We start from the raw sequence: 27,615 nt of genomic DNA on the forward strand, positions 1-27,615 counted from the left end.
ACAGAGCGCTGGGCCGCCCTCCCCCCGCCTAGCCACGCCCCCAAGGCGCCGCGGCGTTCTGTCTCCATGACAACACCAGATCGGCGCGTCCTGGCGGGGCCGGAGGCGGGTAAATGCGCGGATTCTCCGGGCTGCGGTTAGGATTGGGGAAGGGGGCACCTGCGCGCGACCCCCGGGCCGGTTTGGATTGCCCCGCCCCCCCCAGCAGCTGTCCGCGTGGCCAGTGTGAAGCAAAGCGCCCCCTGCATTGGAAGAGGCTGCTTTCGGGGTTCCGCGCACGCGCGGAGCTTTCCCTGCTGCGCGTGCGCAGAGATACCTTCCCAGCCCGGGGCATGCGCAGGGGGGGTGAAATTTTCATTGCGCATGCGCAGCGGCTGCTGGCGTAGTTGTGGGGGTGGCGGGGAGCGCAGGCTCGCCCTCATTTACATTTTAGTTCTATTAATTTTATAGCCAGGTCGATTACTGTAATTGTATTAATGCTCAGAGGGCAGGAGCTCCTCTGAGCCTGTGACAGAAGTGTTAGCGCCTCCTCTGCACACAGCAGGAGCTGGTGTTCATTACTTATGCCTCAAAGACTCTCATATCCCCTCGTTCGTGACAGCTGCGGCCAGTGGTTCCAGTGTTGCACCCAGTAGAAGGGGGATAATGGACAACTGTGTCAAGTTGCCCATTGACACCGTAAGGGCAATGGTCAGATAAGTGTTATTGGGTCAAACAGTTGAAATGGGATTTGTGTATCACAGCTGTATCCACCTTATGAATTCTTTACCAAATCCCGTCTTCTGTAATGCGCAAAAAAAGTGCTTCTAGGAAACACAATCAAAGGCCTCTACATCAGGTGCTAGGAGAGCCATAGGGACTTTGCAATTTTGTACTTCTGCTAGTATAGCATTAGCCTGATGTATGTTGCCTGAATCATGACTTTTTTGATCATGTCCACTCTGCGCTCCCTTCTCGCCCCTCGTGATAGACCCCCCCCCCCACTTGTCAGGGATGCTGTCAGAGGCTCCAGTGAGATTCCCCGTTTCTCCAGCTCTGCAGAAACCTCCGCTGCCTTCAGAAATGCCACCAAGTGATTTCCTTTTCTGGCCCATGTTGGTGTGAACCACAGGGCCTAGTCCTGGTCACACAGGATGAGAGAGATTTCTCCTGTCAGGTGACAGCAGGATGTCTGATCCAGTCTTGCCCTGTGCTCCCTGTCCCCTCCAGAGCCCTTCCCTTGTTGTTGGGGTCTGGGATGGCATGGAAGGGGATGTCGGTTGCACATGCTCTCGAGGTTTGTGGCCTATGGTGCAGGGCAGATTACTAGCAGTGGACCATGGCAGTAAAAGGTTGCCAGGCCTGTAATAGATCCATTTTCATCTTAAATAGATTTTGTGTGGGGTTCAGAGATATTTTTTCCCAAAATAAGAACATTTTCCTCCCAGTGAATTAATCAGAATACTCACTACATAATAATAAAGGGCAGTGTGTTGGTCCCTGGTCAGTGTCCGCTCCAAGCAACTGAAAATGGAAAGAAGGAGAATGGGAGAACAGAAAAAAAAAAGAATAATGAAGAGAGGCAGGCAAAATTGTTTTATATGCTACGTTTGTATATTTTCCCTTTTGCATTTTGTTTTTCATACAATTTCTTTCCGCTTGGAAATACTCTTGTTGCTTGCGTGCCACTGCACTGTAAATCACCTCCGCTGCCTTGTCAAGCTGTTAGTAAACACTTGGAAGGCTGAGAGGTCTTGCAGAAAACATGTAGTCTCAGTAAAGGTTGCGGTGGGACAAAGAGATGATGAAAGACGCATCTGTCGTGTATTATGATGAAACCTGTTACTGTGCTGTTTGTCTAGAATGGCTCACGCTGAGGCTGAAAGTGTCATTAAGAACATCATCCGTGAAATAGGACAAGAATGTGCCATCAAAGGACAAACTGTGCCTGAAACCTTGGTGGCTTTCATGGTAAGAGCAAAATGAGTATTTTAGCCATGCATTAACCTGTTAGCATTATTTGGATCATGTTAACATCCCTCTGAGATTAGTGACATTTTCAATGAGCAGGTACAAAGATTTAGCAATTGAGCATATCGCTCTTAAATTTTATACTTGGGTGTCTATAGTTAGTCATCTAGATCTGTTTTTTAGACGTTGATCCTGCAAAGATTTAAATTTTACTTGCTGTAACACCCCCTGTGTCTCTGAGACTACTTGCAATGAATGATGTTAAGCAAAGGACTTAAAATTCCTTGGCCTTAATGCTCAGAAGAAGAGAGCTTCAGTAGAGCTAGAAGTGACGTGTTGTAGTCAAGAGCTTCATTGATTTGATATACTTATAAAGGAGTTTTTGTGAAGTGCTTATTCTGGGCATAGGACTCTATAGTGCACAATGGCACCAATTACTGTAAACAGTTATAAATACGTGTGAAGTCACTCTTGTTTAGTCTCATTGATCTATGGCGGCAGAGTTTTGCAGCTGTGAGCTGGGGCAACCTGGCTCATGTCTGAGCGAAGTCATTGTCCCAACCTGGCTGCTGCCACCACCACCATTGCTTTTCCTTGTCCCTGCTTCTCCCTGCCCCCTACCCTCCCATGGCAACTAGGGATGTAAATATTGTTTACAAATTATCCATTTAACCTCCTCTAAGTATACTGGTTAAACCGTTAACTGATAACATACACCTAGTCCTGGCCAAGGGTTGTGGAGCCCCGGGCTGGAACATGCTATGCCACACCCTGTAGTGCGGCACAGACTACAGCCATCTTCCCAGAGCAGCACAGGGAGTCAGGGGCTGTGCACAGACCCACTGAAGACACAGCTGCTGCTGGGAACTGCTCCCCAGGGCCTTTGTTGGCAGGGAGGAGATGGCAACAAGCCCCACCAGGCAACATAGCCCATGTGAAGCTCCAGGTGGCAGCAGCATAAAAGGGGCTTTCCCAGCCCACTGCAGCTGCTGGCGCACTGGGAGGGAGGGAGCAGGTCTGTTATCTCCTTCAAGCTAGCTTCTCCCACGCCATGGGTGACTGGTGCCTCCCAAGTCTGGAGGGAACCAGATCGCTGACTGGGGTGGGGGGGGTGCTGAAGAGCCAAGCCAGCAGGGAAACCAGAAGGGCACTTCCAGTTTTGCGGCTGGTGCTTCCAGGGGATACACATGCACCCCCTACATGTTGCCAGTGCCCCACACCTATGAAACAGCAGCTAATTGCTTAATTGAGTCATTAGGCCACCTGCTGTTTTGCTCTTTAACCTCTTAAGCTAGCCCTCTTCCCGGTCCTCTCTCCCTCCTGCCTGCCCCGCTACCTTTGTGTTCCTGAGGTGCTGCACTGCTTCCCTTCTCCACCTGATTGTGCCCTGGACTAAACTTTAACCAGTAATGCATTACTGGTATAAATATACTTCTCATTTAAACATTTAACCTTTCACACCCCTAGGGGCAACATGGGCACAGTTCCCTACTGCCTGGTCTCGGTGTAGCTCCTCACTGCCTAGTTCTGGGACAGGAGTTGGGCAAAGTGCCCTGCTGTTGCCAAAGCCCCCTGGCTTTACAGCTCCATATGATGCTAACTCCTGAACTATGACCTTCTGGGATACAGTTAAGTTGCTGATTCCCAAAGGGTGTGCTAGGGTACTCTAGTGTGCCATTGAGAGCAGTAAAAGGTGCTGCCAAATCCCTGCTGCTGCCCGATTATGTTAGGTAAATGTTATCCTCTCCCATCTGGCATCCTGTGCCTGCCCCAGCTACTCCAGTGGTGTCTGCAGCTGCTTCTCTGGAGACTGCTGCCTTTCCCAACCCTCAGATAGCCCCTGTGTACCTCCCACCTGTGCTCCCAGGAGTACCTTTGCTGTTTGCAGGTAGGTGGGTGGATGAGCCTGGCTGATCCCCTCCACTCCTCCCATGACCCAGAGGCCAGCAGGAGGGGCCACGGAGATGGCTGTCAATGTAAGACTGCAGGAGTAGCCTCAGGAGCAGGGGCTGTCCTTGCCTCCTGAGGTAAAGATCTGGGGTTTGGAGAAGCCAGACAGTTGAAAGAGCAGGCACAGCAGGATGAAGTCCTGCCTTGCTGTCCTTAAGTGGCATCAACTAGGTTAGAGCTTCTCAACTTTTTTAGCCTCAAGGCCTACTCCATATCTTTTCTGAATTTAGATTTAGCTCAGTGATTTTTCAGCTGAGGTGCCATGAAATTCAGAAAAGTTAAGGGGAGGGGCACTAAGGCTAAAAAGAATGAGAATCACTGGTTTAGAGACTAATTTTTTGCTTAAAGAAAGATGTATTTGGTGTCATTTTTAACAGTATATCTCAGCACTAGTATGATTTCTAAAGTTTGGGAAACACTAAGTTAAGTTCTTTCTTGCGTACGGCAGGGATTAGAGTTGGGTAACTGTAGGACCTAGCCTATAAATTATAGGGAAGAGTGAAGTAATAATGACAATAATTTACAACAATTGTATCCTTTTTAATCAAAGGTAGAACGACAGAAGTTGGTGGTCTGGTATTTAAGAGTGAAAGTTAAAGTATTAGATAAAAAACTTTTGATGAATTATAAATTAGCTGCTTTATCCAATATCTTTTGCTAACTGGTAGGTGAAAGCTGTTGTTTTGGATCCAAAGAATGACTTCAATGTGGATCGAACCCTCACAAAGAATGATGTGCAAAAATTGATTAAGGTAATTGTGAAAATTCTTGAAAAACTCAGTGATATTGCACACAATGGAGGGCATCTGCCTGTCTGTAGTAACAAAATATACTTCCAGTACCTTCCATAAGCTCTTACATAAAATTATTCAAAGCAACCAGTATTGTTGGGAAGTCTAAACAATCTAACTGCTGGCTAAAATGTTATGTTTTCTAACTTCAGATTAATTCCAGAGATCTAAAATAGAATGACTAGAAATGTATTTATATGCAGTAAAAGCTGTGTGAACTGGCATTTTATTAACCGGAATACTCTGTTAACTAGAATTTCCAATATCCCCCACTACAAATCCTCACTTTAGGAACCGGAATCTTTGCCAAGTATATCCAGCATGCACATCAATTATTTTTGTTGTTTACATTAGTTAGTGGCACTGTGCAGGGCAGGGTGGGCTGCCACTGCAGGGTGGAGCCAGGGCAGCACCGTGCTGTTCCCGGCAGGGGTGGCCAGGCTGTGCTCCTATCTTCTTTGATAGGTATAACTCAAGTATCTGGAATTTTTAGGTAACTGGCACCCCTCTTACTCCACTCATGCTGGATAACAAAGCTTTTACTGTATATATTTATTAGGTTGATATGCTGCCATCATCAAAAGAGGCTTAGGCCTTAGAACTTACACTATTATAAAGTCAGATAAAAATATCTGCCTATAAAAATATCTGCCACTCTTGTGCCAGATAAAAATACTAAAATCAAATAATATGTAATAAAATAAACTCTTCAAACAATGTCTGAAAACCTAATCCCACCTGCAAATAAAAAGTTCTTACAGCACTTTTGGAAGATGACTAGTCTCAGGCTCTGGAGGACCACAATGGGGAACATAGTTCTAGAGCTGAGTGACTCCTGAGAATGACTTCCTACATTTTCACCAAACTAACTTGGTGCCTTGATGATATTTGCAGGAGGTTGTTCTCAGCTGACATTAGGGATCTGATGGAATGCAAAGGAAAAGGCAGTCCCTTAGGCATGTGGGGTGCAGAAGATTCATAGGCTTATAGGTCAAAATCAAGACTTGGAATTGGCAGCCCCAAAACCAATGCTTGTGAATTGGTAGCCCCTTGAATACATTAAAGTAATCTAGCCCTGAGTTTAAGAAATTATGCACAACGGTGGCCAAATCTAAATCCGAGAAAAGGGTTGCAGCTTTCACCAGATGGAGTTGGTGGTAGGTACTCCTAGCCACCATCACAGCCTGAAAATCCCAAAAACCTGACACTTGATCAATTTCCTAAAAGGCCTTTTTGTTCTGAGGTATAAATTATTTTCAAAATTTGTGCAATATTTTATTCTTGTGGATCTGTAGGCGAGAAATGGATTTTTCATTCCCTAGTGTGCTAATTCATGGCAGGAGACTTTGTGGAGGAGAATTAACTTGTTCCTGTTGAAATAGTAATGTTGCTAGTGATGTTTTATGAATTTGCTAAATGGCTGGAAAAGATTCACTTATGTCTCTCTTCTTAGCTCTGTATCGATAGACTGCTTGACACAACAAATCCATCCTTGGATACCATTAAGATGCAAGTCTTCTTTGATATGAATTATATAAACAGAGGTAATTTTAATTCGTACAAATATTAAATATGTGTGAGATGATAAAATGCTATCTAGCTGTATTATTTAACATGTATTTTATATTATTTTTATTGGAGTATTAAATGCAGTTATCGGAATCTAAAGGGGATGGATGCTGTAGAAGAAAATAAACAGAAATTTGGATAGGTCTGTTATGCTATGCAGGGTTACAGCATGCATGCAACAAGGAGGATGTATAATGGGGTCAGAATTCAGAGTACAAGGGGTGGGCGTGTGCACCTGGATTGGGGTGGGAGCGGTGACAAGGGCTATGGGGAATTTTAGGATGGCTGCAGCCCCACCCCCCATAGCCCCCAGTCCACTGCGCTCTGCAGGGCGGGCGGAGCCAGGGCTTCGCTCCGGGCAGCAAGCCCCCACAGCTGGGCTGCGCTCGGCAGGTCAGGCGGAGCCAGGGCAGCGCTCCAGGCTGGGGCTAGCCGCCTGGAGTGCAGCACTGGCTCTACGCTCTGTGCAGAGCGCAGCCCGGTGGCTGGGGCTAGCCTTCCAGAGCGCACCCTGGCCCAGCCCACCCTGCCCTGCGCAGATCTGGGGATACATGCCTGCTCCCATGTCCTCCCGGATTGGCGGTGAGAGCCGTCAGAAGAGCCACTGGAAGAGCAGTTCCCAGACCAGCGGCACACAGTGGCAGGAACCCCCCTCCCTGATTCCTGTGCTGCCCCAGCTGGGAGCTTGTCCCAGCCCCAGCTCCCTTGTTGTGGAGGTGTTGATCTGCCTCCCCCCATGCCCATTCCTTTCCCCCTTTGCCTACCACAACAGACTTCCCAGCTGGAGGCAGCTGTGTCCACCGTGGTCAAGAACTGCTGCCTGTATAGTCTATGGCTGAATCTCCGAATCTCTCCGAATTGATTCGGACCTTTTAATGAGTCTCCCGATTCAGTTCAGTTTCAGAGATTTGGCTGGCGAATTAGGCTGAATGTCCTTCGAATTAAAACCGCTACCAAAGCTTCACACAGCCCGAGTCAACAACCTGTGGCCTGTGGGCCAGATGCAGACCATAAAGAGGTTGGATCTGTGCCATAAAGGTTTAATCTCTCTGATCCAGTCTCACATTTTGCTACCCATACCTTCCACAACCCTTCTGTTGTCGTTAGGACCAGGGATTGGAAGTGAGGGTAAGTGCAGGCTGCATGTGCTCTCTGGGTAGTAGGGATTTGCAGCCTATAGTGCCGGTCAGATTGCTAGCAGTGGACTACAGCAGCAGAAGGTGGCTAGGCTCTGTAATAGATCTGGTTTAATTTTAAATAGACTGCGTGTGTGGTTCAGAGATTTTTTTTCACAAAATAAGAGTATTTTGCTCTTAGTGAATTAATGAGTTACAATACTTATTATAACAAAGGTAAGTACATTGGTCCCTGGTTAGTGTCCACTCCAAGCAACTGAACGTGGAAAGGAGAAAGATGAGGGGACAAAAAAGAGGAATAATGAACATCAGAGGGCAGCAAAATTAATTGGATAGGGAAGGCTCAGAGCCCTGGGGCTTTACCTTTAAGAGATGATAAGTTGTAAAAAAAAATAAAAAAAAATAATAATAATTTGAAAGATTTTCCTTGACTAGCACTGACTTTGCTAGTGGATTTTTAAACTCAGCCAAACTAAGGGTCTTTTTCCAAAGCCTGCTGGCATTGGATTGAGTCTGGAATGCACAAGTGGTAAAAATTCTGTTACTGTGTGTGGGGTACAGTGAAAATGAGAAAAATACTTTGCTCTACCTATCCTTTACAACTCTCTTTTCTTCCCAGTTGAATTACTTAATGAACAGCATCACATTGTAGAGTCCAGACTGGCTTCTGTAACCCGAGAAATCACAGACAGCCGTGCTCGTACACGAGAAGAACTGGAAAGTGTTTACCGAAAGATTGTTAGCTATGTGCTGCTGCGCTCAGGTCTTGGATCTCCAACAGACATCAAGGCTGTCAGGGAGGCAACAGGTCAGGAATCACTTAAATTGTGATAGTGAGTTTCCATTATTGGAAAATCAAATCTGGGCTTGATTCTGTTGCCCACGCTAGTTATTTTTCAGTCACTAGCTAGGAGTATGGTAAAATGAAGCATTTGTGAGTACCTAAGCTCTTTTCTTCAAATTTATAATACACTTGGCTTTTTTCACTACTGTATCTTAGGAAGAGGTGTTTTTATTATCTTTATATTTTCAGTTCTTCTTCTTATGCTTACTGCTATTTTAAAATAATTTCCAGCTGCCTTGCAGAGTGTGTTTCCTCAAACGGAGATGGGAGTCTTTCTCTCTCTCAGTAAGAAGGACAAAGAGCGACAGCTGAAAGAACTAACAATGACTGTTACAGGAATTCGGTTATTCAACAAAGACACTGGAAAAGGAGGAGAAAGCATTGATGATGGTAGGTATATTACTGAACTGACATCATAAAGCCCTGGCAAAATATTTACAATAGAGCATACATTTAATTTGATATATGTTTATAATAGAGATGTTAGAATACTCTGGGGCAGAGCAGACAGACACTCTGATAATATGGTGTAATTTTTTCAAATACTAAGTTCTCAAAGATCTATATTTTAAGTTTTGAACTGTGGCTTTAATAATCAAAACAATGTAAACTCATGGTCTGGTGCTTTTTTGAGATGGAATAAAACAGTTGCTTGGAGAGGTATATATGCTTACCTAATTTTCTTATTTTTGAACCCCTAAAAGCTGAGATTATTGAATATTTCACTGCAAAATGACACTTAGCTATTTATTAATATACTGTATTTATCCAAATCCAAGATAATTTTGAATTTCAGATGACCCCTCCCAATAATTAGATTCTATATATGCAAAATTATAGATTTGTTATAATTTCTAATGTATAGAATCTAATTAATAGACAGTCAACTTAAATTCATGCCCCCACTACTGTGGTGGGAAAAGCAGTATTGGGGGTGGTGAGGGGCCAGACCCCCACCTCTTGTTCTCTTGCCTTTTGCCCTCTCTTCCTTTCCCATCACCCCTTGTCCCCTGTGTCTGGCTCCCCACCCATGCCTTCTCCCCTGCAACTTGTCCCTCCTTGTTGCCTGTCCCCTGCTATATACCTCCTTGCTGCCTGCCCCTCCATGCCTGTGCCTACACCCTGCTGCTTGGCCACTGCCCCCGCCCCTTTACTTTCTGCTGCAGCTCTGCTTTGGCTCTGGGGCAGTCAGCCCCATCCTGGCCCCATCAGGAAGAAGCAATGGCAGGGCCAGGTTGTGACTGCAGAGACTGGAGCTGGAGTAAAAGGTAAGGCCTCTGCAGCTGTTGGGGAGGCAGGCACAAGCATGTGGGGCAACTATGGGGAGGGGCAGACACAGGCGTGGGGGGGCAGGCTGTAGGTTGCTCCCCCTGAATCTCACAGTCGGTCCCCTCTACTGCCACATGAGCCATTCTGGCCTGGGGCAGGGGGTGGCTCAGCTCCCACTTCATCCCAGGGCCAAAGCCAGATCTGAACTGCTGCCTGCCTTAGGCCCATCCTCAAATCCAAGACAAGACTTTTTCCTCATGTTGATGGGGGAAATTATCTTGGATTTGAGTAAATACAATATACGGCTTGTCAGTGGAAATACAATATAGTATGCAGTATATTGTAACCTACATTGTTTACTTGTATTTTCATAGGCTAACAAACTGCCTGAAAAATTATTCAATAGGGCAATATCTGTATACATATAATGCAAAAATACATGATATTATGAGCTGAAAACATGCAAACAATTAAGTACATATTAAAAAGGATTATATTCAGCGTGTTAGCATCATTCGTTCAAGGATTTCACTGCAATTCACAAACATAGAGCTAGAATTACTGTCCCACTTTTACCATTAGGGAATGTAGGAATTAGAGTATGTTTTGGCAAAGGCTTGAGGGATATTTACATTGCAGACTGCTCAGATCATGGAAGCAGTCTAGTGATGGCAGCAGAAACTTTGCATGTGATAATTTGCCTTGCACTTCAACAAAGTAAATGGACCTGTGCAGAGCTCTGTGTTGCTGCAGCTAGATTGCTACTGATACCACTGCTAACTTGGTGCTCTCTCTCTAGCAGCATAGACATCACTGCAGTACATTGCCTCTGCTGCTTACCACTACTTTTAATATTAGAATTTACATCTATGGAGGGGTGTACAACACAACCTTGTTTTTTGCATCTAGAGCAGATAACTGTCCACTTACGTCTTATGCCTGCACAGATGTCTACTTGCATATCCAAAAACAAACATAGTAGATATAGACCTGCTTACACCCTCAGCTGACCACCTCTTCATTAGAGTTTGACATTTATAGAATTATCAGCTAAAAGATTGTTGATTCCCTCTGTGCAGTTTGTGGGATTTTGTGGGTTTTCTAGAATACTTTCTCCAGTGAAGCAGTAGTTTACTTTAGATCTTTAAATGTATCTGAGTTTAATCATTGCTAATGCTCATATTGGGTGTTTATAGACGTACTCCAGAAAGGGCAGGGGGAGGGCGCTTTACTTAGAGCAGCTCTTAGGGCTGCTCTAATTAAAGTGCCCAGAGCATCACACATATCAGCGTCCCCATGCTGAAAAATGACGGCGGGGGTGCTTTAACTAAAGCTCATTGAGTGAGCTTTAGTTAAAGCATCCCCGCTGCTATTTTTCAGGGTGGGGATGCTGATACACGTGACACTGGAGTCTTCTGGAGAATGGTAGTTACCAGACACAATTAATTGACCAATCTCATTTCCTTCTACGACCAGGTGACCTATCACCTGGACAAGGGAGAAGAGATTGATGTTATATATCTTGACTTCAAAAAAGCCTTTGATCTGGTATCCCATGATCACCTTTTGGCGAAACTGGCCAGTTGTGGCCTTGGTTCCACCTGGACAGGCTCAGCAAATGGGCAAACGAGAACCTGATGGTGTTTAACACTGAAAAATGCAAGGTTCTCCACCTTGGGAGGAAAAACCTGCAGCATCCTTATAGGCTTGGCAGTGCTACGCTGGCTAGCACTATGGAAGAAAGAGACTTGGGGGGTCATCATTGACCACAAGATGAACATGAGCCTTCAATGCGATGCTGCGGCTAGTAAAGTGACCAAAACGCTGGCTTGCATCCATAGATGCTTCTCAAGCAAATCCCAGGACGTCATTCTCCCCTTGTACTTGGCCTTGGTGAGGCTGCAGCTGGAGTACTGCATCCAGTTTTGGGGTCCACAATTCAAAAAGGATGTGGAGAAGCTTGAGAGAGTCCAGAGAAGAGCCACACGCATGATCAGAGGTCAGGAAAACAGACCTTACGACGACAGGCTGAGAGCTATGGGGCTCTTTAGCCTGGAAAAACGCAGGCTCAGGGGTGATCTGATGGCCACCTCTAAGTTTATCAGGGGTGACCACCAGTATCTGGGGGAACGTTTGTTCATCAGAGCGCCCCATTGGATGACGAGGTCAAACGGTTATAAACTACTGCAAGATGGTTTCAGGCTGGACATAAGGAAGAATTTCTTTACTGTCCGAGCCCCCAAGGTCTGGAATAGCCTGCCATCGGAGGTGGTTCAAGCACCTACATTGAACACATTCAAGAAAAAATTGAATGCTTATCTTGCTGGGATCCTATGACCCCAGCTGACTTCCTGCCTTTGGGTGGGGGGCTGGACTCCGAGGTCCCTTCTAGCCCTAATGTCTGTGAAATCTGTGAAACTGTGTGTAGGCACCCATAGTTCTTACAAACACTACATCTTGAAGCACTCTACAAAGGAGGCAAATATCTTTACTCTGAATTTTACAGATGGGGAAACTGAAATACAGAAGTTAAGTGACTTGTTCAAAGTCATGCAAGAAATCTGTCTCAGTCCAGAATTGAGCTCCAAGATTCTGAAAAAAATCAACTTCCCCCCTATCCTAGAAAATACTTTAGCATTTTTCTCATAGGAGTATCATATTTTGGGGGAATTCAGTGGGGTATGTAATAGCTGGTTCCAGGGAAAAGCCTTTGGACATGTGTGATGTAAAAGATTTAGAATTTAACTCACCAGAAGGTTGGAGGATCATTTTGATTATAGTACCAAAACTAAAATAGTATTTGTCCAATGGTAATTACTGTGATCCTTCTCTGTATCTGATACCTTCCTGTGTATCTCATTAAATGTCTGACCAGTGCCAGCTATTCTGAATGAAGCTATCCCAGCAGCCACACAGTCTATTGATGCAGAGCTTCATGCTTCCCAGCAGATGGCTCACCGCTACACAGCTCTTCTGGAATCAGTGCATGAGAATCTACAGGGAAATATACAACTAGGATCAACTATGTTGAAGGAAGCACTATTCAACGTGAGACAACATGAAGCCTTCCTATGCATCATTCTGGTGAGATAATATTGTGTCACATCTTGTGGAGTGTTTAGTTAACTGCATATGCTTCACTTCTTATGTAACACAGACTTTGCCATCCCCAAAACTGGAAATAACAGAATTTAGGAATCTGATTCAAAGTCTGTTGAAGTCAATGAAGTTAAGAGTTCCAGTGACTGCATGATACTAAAGGTCTCTGAAAGCAGCTGTTATAGACAACTAGCAGACACATGACATGCTGGTCTAATGCAGTAATTTTCAACTCTTTGGCTGGACAGGCTGCATTGGGCCTGGCACCACCCCTCTCTGCCCCCCACGTACCAAGTTTGGGTTCCAGGGGCCTGGCACGAGCCCCTCACACAGGGATTGGAATTTGGGGCTTGGTGCTGCTCCTCGTCTAATGTGCAGGGCTTGGGGCTCCCCATTGATCAGGACATTTGGCAGCAGGGGAGTGGTGCCAGTGCTCCCCTACTATCAAATTTCTGGATCCATGGGGAGCCCTGTGGGCCAGATGACACAACCGTGTGGGTGGAATTTGGCCTGCAGGCTGGGGGTTGAGCATCTCTGGTCTCATGCAGTGGTGGCCAACCTTTTTGACAGGTGTGCCACAAGTTAAGTGCTGTCTTGTCCCCAAGTGCCGCTCTGATTTTCCTTCCCCCTCACCTTAACCTTTCTCTGCCCTGCAACCTGCAGCTATATATGGCAAGTGAAGATCCAAAGTCCTTAATGCAGAAGTGGTTGCAGGGCCAGGGAAAGGTTAACTGGGCTCTTGATGGCAACATCTGACAGCTGTTCTCAGCATTGTCCTTTTTCTGCTCTTACCTCACCTCCTCCACTTGATGGGGCTAGAGGTTGCAGTCCGGCTGTCTCCATTCCAAAGATTCCTTTTGCTGAGCACCTGGGGCTTGCATGGCGCACACAGCATTTGCCTATACCACTTGTAGCACATATGTCGTATGTTGGCCACCCCTAGTCTAATGGGTTGTACCATTTTGGCAGTTTCAGTATCCCTGTGTTACTCTGTGTGGGGGATGGGGAGGAGGAGGTTGTCTCCTTTTGTATGAAGAGGCATCAAAAGATACAGGTTTTCTCTTCTTCTTTATCTATAAGAGACTCAGGTTGTCTTTCTGGCTGGGACTCTGTGGATGAATGGAAACCAGAAGTATAATGATGCCACGTACTTAGAAAGTGAAACCTAGTTACTTGAAATGAGCAGTGATTTATATTTGGACTTCTTAAAATGCTGGTTCTGTTAACACCTATGGAACTAAAATACTTGAGAGAAAAGGTCTATTTGTTAAGGATTTAGCACACTTGTCCTTACAATTTTTACCTTAAAAAAGGTCTTTCTGCATATTTCTGAGTCATCCAAAACACAACTTGATGTTCCTGTTATTCCTAAAAAAGATCTCTCCTTAAATTAAAAAGAATGCAACTTTGCAAGTCTTCTCTGTGTTATGTTAAAGGTGCAAAAGAAGAAAAAGCCATGTTTATCTTGTGTTGGTTAGATTCTGATAGATCTTAATTAAATGATTTTTGATGCTGTTCTTTCTTATTGTAAAAGATGGTAAGTTGTGGATTTCTAGTTATAAAGCTTTATTTTACAAAACAGGATGTTCATGTATTAGAGTGAAGAAATGTGCATGAGCTTTGCAGAAGGAAGAGTATATTTCATTAAAAGTTAAGCTGCATATCATCCTTTAAAACAGAACGGTCTCAAAAGAGGCTTGAGCACATAAGTACAAATGCATTCTGTTAGAGATTGAATTGTTTTGCTTATCACACTTCTTATCTGAAGTATGTTTTCTTGCTAGTCGGATGTGATCACATGCGCTCAAGAAGTTGAAATGATGCAGAAGCAATTTGCAGCACAAATGGAGCACTTAAAAAGCATTGTTCAAGCAAAGACAGCTGTACCTACATCACAAGTTTTTGTAAGCATTTGAAGGGAAAACCCCTTCTGTTCTTAATCATAAATGATTAGAAAAATAACTTTTATTGATTAAAGCACTAACAAAAAATTGCACTGCAGTATTGTATAAGTTTTCTCTTTGTCTAGTATATCAGCAACCCCAGGTGATCTATAAAGGGATATTCAACCTTGTAATCTGGTAATTTATTAAAAAAGAAGAGTTAAAAAGAAAAAAAAAGTGTTTGTTACAATTGTCATGAGTCCCATGACTCATAATAATACTTTTACAACTGCACTTTCTTATAGCCATTTCTTTTCCCAGTTGCTGTGTAAAAGATTCACTTAAATAGGGAAAAGCAATTACAGCTAATCAGCTATAAATGAAAATGACTGCATGTAAACTATCGCTGCAGGTGGGGACACATTTCCCTGTTATCCTGCTGTCCACTGCAGTTCTTTGTCTTTGTTTTTGTTTCCCTGCCATGCAGTTCATTTTTTATTGTTTTGAGTACCAGAAATATGCTTGACACTTTACAAACAAGATGGAAGAAATATTTCCGTCCCCAGGAGCTACCATTTATGTTCCTTTTCAAATGTCCTGTCTGCTCTGGTTTGTCTGCTTGTATATATTTCTTCAACACTGACAGCAACAGAACACAGCAAAATATCTGATTCCATCTGTGCTGTTGCAGGCAGAGCACTCCCCATTGTGGAACTACTTCAACAAAGCCCAGTTATCTTCGTATTACTGCTGAGAAGTTGCCCTATTACTACTAATGCTCTATTCCTGCTCTGTTACTATTTAGAATTTGTAGCATAGGGCCTAGGTTTTTAACACAGCAGGGAGGCATGTTAAGGGATTTAATAAACTGATTACTTTGCTTGAAATTTAGTGAAAGAGGAATTATAGTGCTATTTCCCTTAATTAAAAATTAAGGGTCTGGCCTTACTGCCATTTAGCATTAGTTTCTCTCGTTCTTTTGTCCACAGCATTTCACTATGATAATGATACTGCTGAATCCCAGAGTGTACTCAGCTGCCAATTCTTATAATGGTTTCAGTAACATATATCTGCTTATGTGTTACATCACTTTAGCATGATTTTTTTAAAGTTCGCTGAATATATTCCTTATAGGAGAATGATCCTTTCCTATTAAGACCTGGACACTTGCAAGTGCCAGTGTTAACATTCAACATTGATTAAGCAGATCCAGGAATGTAATTTTTTCTCTGGGCATTTCCTTGGTGAATTGAAATATGTTATAATGCGAGAACATTTTCTGACACTGTTATTGTCTGTCACAAATCTGTATTTGTACTACACCACTTAGGAGCTGGCAGAAACAGAGGAGCAAAGTGATTGCAGCATTTGGTTATATTGATATTTCTTTTGACAGTTAGCTGGCAAGGTGACCTGAATCTTGATTGCCTTTACTAAATGGCTTCTAGCACAATAATACCCCTTTACCTTATTTTCCTATCTGCCTTTTCTATATTTGTGAAGCCATGTTGGGAGAGAGGCTCTCATCCAATATACTGTATTTATTCCCATGCACACCTTTTCTCTGAAAACTAGTGATCAAAAATTGGGGGTGATGTCTTAATGAGGAAACATCAAACAATTTGTTTCCTAGCTGGAGGCTCCAGCTTTGGTTGGGAAAGGAATCCCTTTCTCAACCTCACCCCTCCCATTGCTGCAGGCAGAGGTGTCTGCCTGGCCAACAGGTACTGGGTTAACCCTCTTACAGCTACCACTGGGCTATTCCATTTACAATTTGTAGGTGTCTATGAGAGAGTTATCTGTAGATGATGGGGAGTGAAGCTGATGAGGAGATGCTCCCACCACCATCCCCTCCCCTCTGCGTGTCTGGAATTCCCAGACCCCTGCCAAGTATGCTTCTGGGTGAGACTGTGCCATGGCAGGTAAGTCTACCTGCCCCCCCACCCATTCTCTCTCTTTTTGGTCTGCCTTCCCAAAACAAAGTGTGTTTCTTATTCAGGGGTGTATGCTATGTGAATAAATACAGTAATTCAGAAACATCCCCCAAAATTCTGCTCCTCCAACACATTATTTTGTTACTTTAAATGTTAAAAGTGTCCTTCAACTTCAGGCCCAATCATAAACTCTGCTGTATACAAAAATTCCATGAACCTTCCAACAATTTCTGAGGCAGAAGGGCTGCAAAATTGGGCCCTGTGTGTTACACGTTTCTGTGTCTGCAACTGTTCTGCATAGAATTCATTTTATACTACAGCTGTAAAGCAATTGTAAATTTCAGATCTTTCTTTTTTTATTTTCTAGCCTGTCTTTATAGCACTTGCTAACCTATGGACCAGTTTTCAGGATGAAATAATACTACTCAGTTTCCTCACTAATATAGCTGTCAATCTGCATCAGTTTTTGGGAACTCACTTGCAGCTCTTTCCTGATGAAATGATGGAGTCTCATCTTGAAGGAGTGACTGTGAAAAGTGATCAGCAAAGGATAGAGGAAACAATGGGTATTAAAAGCTGTTAAACTTCCCTTTTCTACTTTGAGTCTTTGCTTGATTTGTTGTGCTTAAAATCTTGTTTCTAAAAAGCATCACATTGATACATAAGGTTAGCACATGTTGCGCAAAGCCTGACTGCAAATTTTTATTGACAAAGGACCAGATCCTATTCCACCTATTAGACATCTAAATGGACTTAGGCACCTAGGCACTTGTACACGTGACAAAAATGTAATTTGTGTGGCTTAATGGCATCGTGCATTACATGTTTGCCAGTTTGGGTAGTTTTAAATGACTTTGCATTGTTGCAAACTAAACTATATCTGGATGTAGTTTAGTTTGCACTGTTGCAAACTGCAACAGTGCATCTGTCAGCTCACCCCTCTGACTGCAGGAGAGGTGGGCAGGCTTCACAGAAAAAAAGTCTGGCCCCTTGCTGCCTGCAGCAGGCATCTGCCGGAGACATAATGCATGCCCTATTCTTTTTTTTGCAAAACCTGCCTGCCTCTCCCACAACAGGTCCTGCTAGCCTGCTGGTGGGCCAAGTGGACCCTGAGCTGTGAGGGGCCCTGGTCCTTCCCTCTGTGGCAGCAGCGCCCCCTGGGGCCATGCAAGCAAGCTGCTAGTGGGCTGGGGCTGCCCCAGCTTGGAGGCAGCACCTGGCAGATCCAACTCTTCCTTGAGCCTGCGGGGAATTCCAGTGCTCTGTGCACTGTCCCTGCCACCTTCCCACTGCCTGAGACCATCTGGGAGTAGGAAGGCTTGCTCGTGGGGCAGTGTGGGGAGGCGGCAGGAGGGCGGCTGGGTGTGATGGCAGCCGGAGAAGGCGAGAATGACTCACGGGGTGCTGGAAGCATGGGCAGGCTTGGGGAAACTTGGGCTCTGCAGAAGAAAAGGATTGGGCCCCTTGTTGCTTCCGAAGGCAGAAGCGGTGAGGGGCCCAATCATTTTTTTTTTATAATGTAAGCCTGCTGAGCCTGAGCTTCTCTGAGCCTGCTTGTGCTTCCAGTGCCCCGTGCACTGTCCCTGCTCTCTTCTTCAGCCACCAGCACACCAGCTGCCCTTCTGCTGCCTCCCCATACTACCCCAGGGGCAAGCTAGCCCAGTCCCAGGCGGTGGGAAGGCAGCGGGATCAGTGCATGGGATGCTGCCCAGGCAGGCTTGCGGAATAGTTGGGTCCACTGGGTGCTGCCTCCAAACTGGGGCAGCTCCTGGCTTGTTAGCAGCCTGCCCAGGTAGCTCTGGGAGGGGCTGCTATCACAGAGGGAAGGACCAGGTCCTCTCACAGCTCAGGGCCCGCTTGTTCCGGTGGCAGCTAGCCCCCCAGCCGAGGGAGAGGCAGGCAGGCTCCACCAAAAAAAAAAGGATCGGGTCCCTTGCCACTTTTTCCTTTAGCCAGGTGCCTGCTGAAGTCAGCGAAGGGCCCAATCCTTTTGTTTTTTTGCCCCAGCAGAGCCTGCCTGTGACCAGGGGCTGAGCTGCAGGTGGGCTGATCACTGAGGCAGCAGTTGGCCTGATGCAAATGTTTCCTGAGCCCGCCCAGGGAGCAGCTTCCAGCAGGCAGGCTTGGGAAACAGTTGGATCGGGCTGGATGCTGCCTCCGAGCTGGGGCAGCACCCAGACCACTAGCAGCTTGCCTGGGTGGCCCCATGGGGCGCTTCTGCGGTGGAGGGAAGGACCGGGGTCCCCCACAGCTCAGGGGCTGCCTGGCCCGCTGGCAGCTTGCCCCCTGGTTACGGGTAGGCTCCAGGTCTGACAAAAGAACAGACTGAAAAAAGGATTGGGCCTCTTGCTGTAACATGATGGAAAATTGAAATGGTGGGTTGCAATTAAAAACCCACCATTTCAATTTAGGGGACATAAAATAAACCCTTGGGGTTTAAACCCTATCATGTGTACAAGTGCCCCCAAGTGTGATCACATTCCATTCTGTTTGAATCCCTCTAAAAATGTTAACAATCCTTACTTTCTGTTATGACATACAACAATTTTAGCCTTAAGATAGTCAAAAAGCAGTGAGCAGGAGGAGGGTCCATCCACCTTTTGTGTTAACTTTTTCCCAGACTTGAGAGGGTGAAATAGGATTGTACTTAGAGACCTGATAAGTAGATGAGGATCTGGTCTATGGTGTTCCTTAATTATGCCAATAATCTCACTGAGGACACTACGCTTTGAAGTCACTTCAGTTCAAGTGGATCACGCTAGGTCAGGGAGTAACCAGAGTGGAAGCCAAGGTCAGATTAGTTACCAGTCCAAGTCCAGGATACAACAAGGTCATGATCAGGGCAAGCCATTGGTCAAGCCCGAAGGTTCAAGATAGGAATAGACAGGACATGAATAAGAGCAATCCTGAAGCAGGGACAAGCAGGAAGAGGCAGGGGGCAGAAATAAATGGAGGGAGTCTAGGACAGGAGTTCAGAGTTGGAGGTCACAAGCTAAGATTACAGAGCTGAGGTCAGAGTCAGGATCAAGCATCAAAATTGGTTTAGAGGGGTTCCAAGCAGGCCAGGAATACAGCAAGACAATCTGTTGCTTAGACAGCTCACTGCTTTCTGCCCTCGGCTTATAACGCTTAAACGGGGAGGGGAGGGAACTTCTTGTAGCCCTAGGGATGACTCAAACTGACTGGTTACTTCCAGGTAGGGCCTGGAACTTACAGAGCTCAGCTCTTGCTTGCTTGACAAAATGTGTGTTTTACATGGAATTGGTACATACTCTGAAAACTGGGAGGAAAGCTCTGTTTGGATGCTAACATCTGCTTCCAGGTATAATGCTACTGTTTTATCTCTGGCATTATTCATCTTGTGCTATAATATTTGAGCCTAATCGTACGCACTGCGAAGTCCTTGAAAGCTGTGCCATTGATTTCATTAGGAGTGAGATCAGGCTTTTTCCTGTCTCAATTAAGGCCCTGATATTGGTGATAAGCTTGCTAGAAACATTTTTATGAAACACATTTGAGATGATTTTCAGAGTGCGTCCTATGATAGAATTGCCTCAAAGTTAATTTGCAGGGACTGAGGCCTTTGTCCCATCATCATTTACTTTTGCACAAAACTTAACCCAAAGGAGACCTGATTCCTGTGAGAACACCTGGGTGCCACCATAATATAAACATACAGTGAGTATATGAATCTCTTTCCTATAGCCTAGCTTTAGTGTTATCTACTCTTAAAATCTGTAATCAAAGACATCCAAAAGGCCAAAGAGATTAAAGTGCAAAATATTTCTAAAACTATTTAAGCTTCCATGTGACTTGCTTTGTCTTTTGTGCAGATGCGCCCAGAATGTACAAAGATGCTATGTTGCAATAGTGATGAGCTATGGCAACATAATACTAGTGGGCACTAACTGTGATGCCGCTGCTACTGTGCAATAGTTCATCACTACAGTGATGTAGGATTGGAAATGACCCGTGCACCACTGGGACTGCACAGTACTGGTGGGTACTGCACAGTCAGGGGCACATGTAGATGCAGACGCCCTCTGAAACCTCTACAATGGGAAACAAGAAACAGCTTAATGTGTTTCTAGTGTTAGGTTACCAGAAATATTTCTTGGTTTAGGGAGATGGCCCTACCAGTTAACTAAATTCTACTGCAGTGGATTTGAAATTAATTGTTGGATTTATAACAGGATGAAATCTGCTTGTGGCCATGTGTTTTCTAGGAAAACATACATATATTAGAATGTTTGGCAGTAGAGTAGCTTCAGACAAAATAATCAAATTAGAAATTAAGTGCCTGAGCTGCAGAGGCACTGAATATTTCAACTTCTATGGCAGCCAGCAGAGTAGATGGGGTTTAGCATTCATGGTCACATATTAATGGCTGATTGGGCTCCTTTTAGGATGTCCATCAAACCATTTAGGCATCCATTTTCATTGATATCTTTTCTTTTCCAAATTCTCTTTCAGGAATCAAAGTAGATGTTTCAGATTTCAAGGAACAAGAATGGCTTTTTCCAGAAACCACCGCTAATTTCGATCAACTACAGATCCAGTATCATGGGTTTTGTGCACACACATTTGCTGTGAAAGATGGCCTCCTCCTTCCAGGTGCATTCTGTATCTTACTGTATAGATGTAAATACTAGCAAAAAATAAATTTAAGGATGTGCACTCTGCTTTTTGTTGTGTCAGGGTACAAACTAGAATAATTTTGTATGTGTGTGTATGTGTGTGTGTGTGTATGTATGTATGTATGTATATATATAGTACATATAGTTGCAGGAATACCATTTGATAAGACTGCAATATTACAATTAGTGGTCAAATAACCATGTGTCTGGGCATGGGTATGTTGTTCATTTATGTTGAAATAAGTCTTATCCCAGTTACCTATTCAATTCTTTAGGAAGAGGAGGAGGGATGTCACTGCAAGAATAAAAACAAAGCAGCTTTAATGGTAGTCGAGTGTCCTTTGGCATAAAAGGGTATTTGAGTCAGAAATTCATAGGGAACATTCAGGACAGATATTGTGCAGATATAGGCAACATCTGGATGTGGAGTGTTTTATATTACCTTGATAGATATAGGTGATAAAGTCTGGGAAATGTTTCTGGTTGTTATTAATTATGATCTAGACTATGTGATACTGAATGTAAGCTGGGAACAAGCAACTATTTTTGGTCTGGATAAATGGATTTTATTTGTACCTAACACTTCCAGGTAGTGTATGTTTTATTTTGGAAAAGGTTTGGTTCTAGAATTGTTACTGTTTCATATGTGCACTTTTGCTTGAGGGAGACACATATTTATGATTGCAAGTGCCCTGTGTATTTAATGCTTCACTGTTTTTTTACTCTTGTTTTTGCTTTGCTTCCTAGGAAGTCCTACTATTGGTATTTTGAAACATAAGGAGAAATTTTATGCCTTCAATTCCAAGGAATCTGCCTATATTTTTGCCCAAAATCCAGATAAGTTCATTCAGCTGATTATAGAAAAAGCAAAAGAAAATGCAGAATTAATTCAGTTGCTCGAGCTTCACCATCAGTTTGAATCCCTTGCCCCATATACACAGGTAGTCACTGCTTGTACGCTTTGTTTGAAGAGGTGATGTGTTACTGATTTAGCTGTCCTTTTAAAGAACATAGAGTGAATAATTGTTACAAAGGCTGCAAATAAAACCTTGTACCACTATAAAATGCACAAAACCTGGACAAACAGATGTCCATGCCCTTGTTGCATCACAAAAGCCCAACATTTTGAGCATTACAGTTTTTGCTGCCTTTTCACAGAAAATGTCTGTTTGCTTGCAGTGTGAGAGCACAGGCAGCCCAGGCTTGCACCCAGGCTTGCACCAGTCACAGGTGCTCCCAGGGCCTGATCCTACAGGACAGTACCAGTTTTCAATTAGCAATACTCGTGCCTCAGATTAACCTCATTGGTATAGTATTGCCACTGCAGACAGCTTTTTCCAGTCAGTCTCCCATCCAAATACTAACTAGGCTTGACCTTGCTTAGCTTCTGAGATCAGACAAGATAAGACGTGTTCAGGGTGGTATAGCCGTAGACAACAGCACCAGCTGCTTGACTCTGACCCAGGGTATGCATCTGCAGGTGTAGAGCATGAAACTCATGAACTTCCCTGCTATGTACGTGTAGAAAAATTCCTGGGGTGAACATCTGCAGGTTTTGTTCTCTTGTCACTCTTCTGTTTTAAAGATATTCTGTTATTGTAAGGCACCCTGGGCCTTGGTTGAAAGGGTGGCGTATACATCAAATAAATAAATAAGCTGGTCCCTCTTCATAAAATGTGGCTAGAGGAGGTGGTAATGGATGTGGTCCCCAATAGGCTAGTGGGTAGAATACTCATCCAAGAAGGAAGAGACCTGCATTTAATACTTTTTTCTGCCTGAGTGTAGTTGGACTGTGTTTCCCACCTCCCAGGTGGAAAACCAAGCTACAGAGTAATTTTGGGGTGGGTAGGGTCTCAGTTCCTTCTGTCAAAGCTTTTCACTTTGTATGGAGTAACTGAATATTCATTGACCAGAAAGAGAGAGAACTCTGTAGCCTAGTGGTTAGGGCATAGTGGTTAGGGAACCTGTTTTCTAGCTCATGTTCCAACAAATCTTTCTTCCCAGCATGTGCCCTAACACAAGGCTATTCTGGCTCCTGATGGACATTAATGTAATCAAAGGATGGGATCTGAGGCATTTTATCCTGAATCCCTAAAATTACTTGTGCTCCCATGCCAGACGTTTGAGGTCTAGCACAGCAGGATGCGGGACTTTGAGGATTTGAATCCTGGAAGAGAACACACCAAATGCAGAAACTTCCTCAGCCTGATGAAGGGTTTTTAAACCTGAAAGCTTGTTTAAATTTTTTTTCCAACTATTTAAGTTTGTCTAATAAAAGACATCAGATTCACCCAAGGAACCTTGTCAGATTTCATCATGTGTTTATTGGCACTCAGGGAACCCAGGACCAGGGAGTGGCTCCCTGGTTATGGGCTCCCCGTATGCCCTTTAAACTTGCTGGTGCTTAGGGAGCCCAGGACTGGAGACTGATGCCTTATCCTAGGCACCCCATGCTCCCAGACCTTTAAAGGATGTACATGCAGCGCAGGACCAAGGCGCAGCTCTGATCCCAGGCTGCACGTGCACCTTTGAAATTTGCTGGTGTATGGAGAGCCCTACATCAGTGATCAGCTCCTTAGTGCTAGATTTTCTGCATACCCATTTAAAATTCCTGGTGTGTGGGGAGCCAGGTACTAGCGTTTTCAATGCATGGTTTGCAATGCACTGGCAAGTTTAATGGATATGAAGGCAGCCCAGCACTGGGGAGCAGCTCCTCAGTCCATGCTTCCTGCATGCTCTTTCAACTAACTAATGTGCCACAAGTTCAAATTAAAACACAATCAAATGCACTACAAATATGTTCCATAATATCTTTGAAGCTGGTTCACCATTTTTGTGGCTAGTTTGTCACTTTTACCATAAAAATTGCTTGAATGTGTGGCATGTTGCCACTTACTGTGTGATTAACATCTGCCAGGGCCCACAGTCACACTAATTTGTTCTCTTGTGTGCATTCTCTCTCTTTTCTTGATTTATCTTCCCTGCAGACTAGATCAGCTTTATTAAGAGAAATTGAGAGAGACCCATCAAAGCACCCTATAGCCTGGTGGTTAGGGATATACCTATGAGGTGTGAGATGTAAGTCCAAATGCCCTGAGACAGAGGCAGGAATTGAATCCAGGTGTCCAAAATGCTGAATGGATGCCACAGTCACAGGGTTATTCAAAATAAAGATGGCATCACCTCCTTTTTACTTGTAAAAGTCTGGATCTGTAAAGTGTGCTCTGAGTACCCCTGCTGGGTTGAGCCCCTCAGATGAGATGGGTGAGGGAATCTGTAGCTCATGGATACTGAAGGAACAGAGTTGTGAAGTATATATCTAACAGCTCAGTATTGTACATGACTGGATATGTCCAGAACCAGATATTTAGGTACTGAGGAAATTTTATTGGTGGAAATGTAAGTGAGATGTAGTAAGTTACATTAATCTGAAGTTAAGTAAAAAGTAGGGTGGATTTTCACCTCATCCACTAACCAAAGCAGATACACATACCACAAGCTTTCGTGAGCTGAAGTTCAGAAGTAAGCTTCAGCTCATGAAAAGCTGTGCTCTGTCTGTCTGTCTGTCTACTTTAATTAGTCTATAAGGTCCAAATCAACCCTGCGTTTTACTGGAAATGTAGGTGGTCTGTGAGATAGGTATTTTAAGCATTATCCTAGAGGGAGCTACATTTCAGTGATGGATGAAGCAATCTCTGTGTAAAGTTTGATTTCTGGTTTAAGTCAGTAAAGCACCTCTGGAATGACAGATATGATATGAATGTATGATCCTTATCACTGGCCTAGTAATATAATTGTTTTGTAGTTGGTTTTTTCAAAATGCTGTTTCAGTATTCCCACGTTACTGTTTGCCTGAATAAAATTGATGTAGCTACATGTCATTTTTTTACTGTAAAGTACTCCTAATTAAATTTTTTTTTTCATCCAGGTCAGAAGTGGAGACAAACATTTGTTGAAGCCAATAACGAAATGTGACAGCAGTACTCAAACTGACACTCATATCTTGCCTCCAACTATTGTGAAGTCCTATGAATGGAATGAATGGGAACTGAGGAGAAAAGTCATAAAGCTGGTTTGTATCAGTGTCATCTGGAAGATTAAGCCTTCCAAAATTGAGCATATGTTATGCTAAAGGTTGGACTAAATTATTCCCTCTGGCCTTAATGTATAACACACAGAAAAACAGACAAATTCCTGTCACTGTTCTCTGTTAGATCTTTTTTGAAATAGGAGTATAAATGTGAAAAAAGTTTTCCACCTTATCTTTTTTGCTTTGAGCAGTATTATCGGGTCCAGGCCCCTGATTCTAAAATCTCAAACACATTCTTTTTACGTTCTAAGATCTTTTTTATTAATAGTGAATTTTAAGAATGCTACTTTGCACTCAGTTTAACCTTTTCAAGATAATGTGCCATGCGCTCCCTTTGCAGTAAAATGATACAGAAAGGCTGATGTTAATTTTATGGTAGACTGCGTTCTGTATTAATATATTGTCGTACCATTAGGTCACACAAGAAAGAATAGCAATAACTGTCAGTAAGTATAGCTAGAGAACACCATTGAAGAAGGTAGTTAAAAAACTAGTAACTGGTTTGAGGAAAATATGCTGGATGAACACACAGGTGATAGAATCTGTAATAAGGCCCATTGCATATGTAAAATTCATAATGAGTCTTGTCTAGCCTTTGGCAACCTGATTTCAGGTATCCAAGGAAATACATATATTTTGCAACATCCAATTTTGCCAAGAGCAAAATAACTTACAGCTAAATTTGCTCAGAGTAACATTAACTAACAGTTAAGGCCAGTTCTACATGGGACCAGTTAGAAGATACAAGCTAGCAAACAAATAAACAGAACAAGATACGTTTTGTATTGGATATGGAATTTAGAGGCAGGTTTTTATTGTATCATCACACAATATTTAGGACTACAAGACAGAAGTTGCAGGTATCTAGTGTTTTAGTCATCAATAAAAAACAGTAAATACCTTTTAGAATAAAATGTATGTTTTGTTTTAGGGCTTGTTTACATGTGGAGGTATTTGAGAATAGCTGCTGTGCTTTTAAGTTGTGCATTATCTTAATCAGAATCCACTATCAAGTGTAGACAACCATTCAGAGTGACAGCTGAATATTTTAATTTCTGTAGGTAGATTCATGCAATATTTGGGTATCAGAGCTGCACGGTGGATCCCATCTGCTATTCTTCTTGTCTGACTTGCCTTGAACTCTCAATAAGTTTACACAGGGAGAGCAGAATTTTAGAGAAAAGATACAATTTTTAGATCTAAAAATGGAATTTTATGTGTTTTGTTATCCATCGGCTTATACAGTTCTTTATTTACCTCTTTCCTAATATGACAGCTATAGAGACGTTTTCCCAAAGGTCTTGGCATGGCATTTAATAATATAAAAATAGATTATCTCAAATGTATTTGAGTAATAGACATGCACTCTCTCCCTTGTTGCTCATACTTCCGTTTTTTTTCATAATGTCCAAAAGTAATCTTCCATCATATACTTTTTATCCTTTTACATAATTACTGAAATTAAAGGTTCACTGGAAGGTGGAACAGACCAGGTGATTTTCAAGCATTAGCTCAACAGTGTAAAGAATTCATTGAAGCCTTTTTGTAGTCTTTATTACAGGAGGTAGAGAAACAAACTGTTGTTAAAATGACATGTTCCACAGTTAATGATTTGTGAACCCAAATAGCCACAGATGTAGAAGCCAGAAAGCATCATTATGGTTTAGGACTTTTAAACATACATTGTTTCTGATATGTCTTAACAGATTCTTTTTATTCAGATTTTTTTTTTCATTTAGGCTAATTTACGTCGGACATTAACTCATTCAGTGCAGACTAATCTGAGTCACATGAGAAGAGAGAATTTCAGCCAGGTGTACCTTTTGAAGGATTTTAGCACGCAGACTAAATGTGACAGCTCTAGCAATGTGCCCAAGCCACAGATTTTCCTAGCAGGTCTCAGAGGTGGATCATCTCCAACTACTCATATGATCAAAATGGATTTAACAAGAGCAGTTGATGAAACCTAAACATAGTTCACAAAGAAAAGCCTGATGAAGTATAGTAAATGTTTGTTTAAAAATTCAAATATAGTTCTGAAGTAAGTTCAAACATGTCTGTTGGTTCCTAGAGCAGTTGTTACTCTGCTTTCCCTGTTTCCATATAGAAGTATATGTTATGAAGTGATAGATAATAAGAAGCCTGAAACATCCAGTTCTAAAAACATAATAAAGAATCTAGACATAGCTGAAAAATCTGACTTAAACTTACTTTCCTGTAGGAAGCATGTGTTTTTGTACATCTGTGATATTGTAATATCCTGAGTGCTCACCAAAGCACAGCTTTTCCTTTGAACTTCCCACAGAGATTATATTAAAAAAATTGGTATGAGAGATAGAGACCAGTTATTCTGTTCTTATGCAGAAAAAAGTTCTTGCTGATATGGTATGAAGCTAATCATAGGAAAGTCATCCAAACATTTCACTTCTCATCTCCCCCTTTTGGAGCACAGTTACTGAGATG

General features: G+C 43.3%; 1 protein-coding gene across 3 annotated transcripts; it reads left to right on the plus strand.

Moving 5' to 3' along the window:
* On the plus strand, positions 1–27,338 carry CFAP206 (cilia and flagella associated protein 206). Of its 3 annotated transcripts, none has more exons than XM_006264452.4 (13): positions 1–109; positions 1,842–1,950; positions 4,569–4,652; positions 6,145–6,235; positions 8,016–8,204; positions 8,472–8,630; positions 12,385–12,593; positions 14,393–14,512; positions 16,793–16,991; positions 20,899–21,039; positions 21,810–22,003; positions 24,991–25,134; positions 26,892–27,338. In XM_006264452.4, the coding sequence occupies exons 2-13, from the start codon at positions 1,843–1,845 to the stop codon at positions 27,120–27,122; spliced, it is 1,869 nt and encodes a 622-aa protein (XP_006264514.1). In that variant the 5' UTR covers positions 1–109; position 1,842; the 3' UTR covers positions 27,123–27,338. The 3 variants fall into 3 exon arrangements, with proteins under 3 accessions (XP_006264514.1, XP_059587841.1, XP_019352441.1); XM_059731858.1 differs by having other exon boundaries at positions 20–136; XM_019496896.2 differs by lacking the exon at positions 1–109 and adding an exon at positions 376–678.
* The last annotated feature ends 277 nt before the right edge of the window (positions 27,339–27,615 follow it).

This window comes from Alligator mississippiensis, chromosome 1, assembly GCF_030867095.1.
Source record: "Alligator mississippiensis isolate rAllMis1 chromosome 1, rAllMis1, whole genome shotgun sequence".
NCBI lineage: Eukaryota > Metazoa > Chordata > Crocodylia > Alligatoridae > Alligator > Alligator mississippiensis.

Excerpts from the sequence above, each read along its gene's own strand:
- CFAP206 (XM_059731858.1), top strand. The coding sequence starts at position 114 with ATGCGCGGATTCTCCGGGCTGCG. Across the intron at positions 21,040-21,809 it reads AGATGGCCTCCTCCTTCCAG|GAAGTCCTACTATTGGTATT; the intron begins GTGCATTCTGTA and ends TTTGCTTCCTAG. Across the intron at positions 25,135-26,891 it reads GGAGAAAAGTCATAAAGCTG|GCTAATTTACGTCGGACATT; the intron begins GTTTGTATCAGT and ends TTTTTCATTTAG.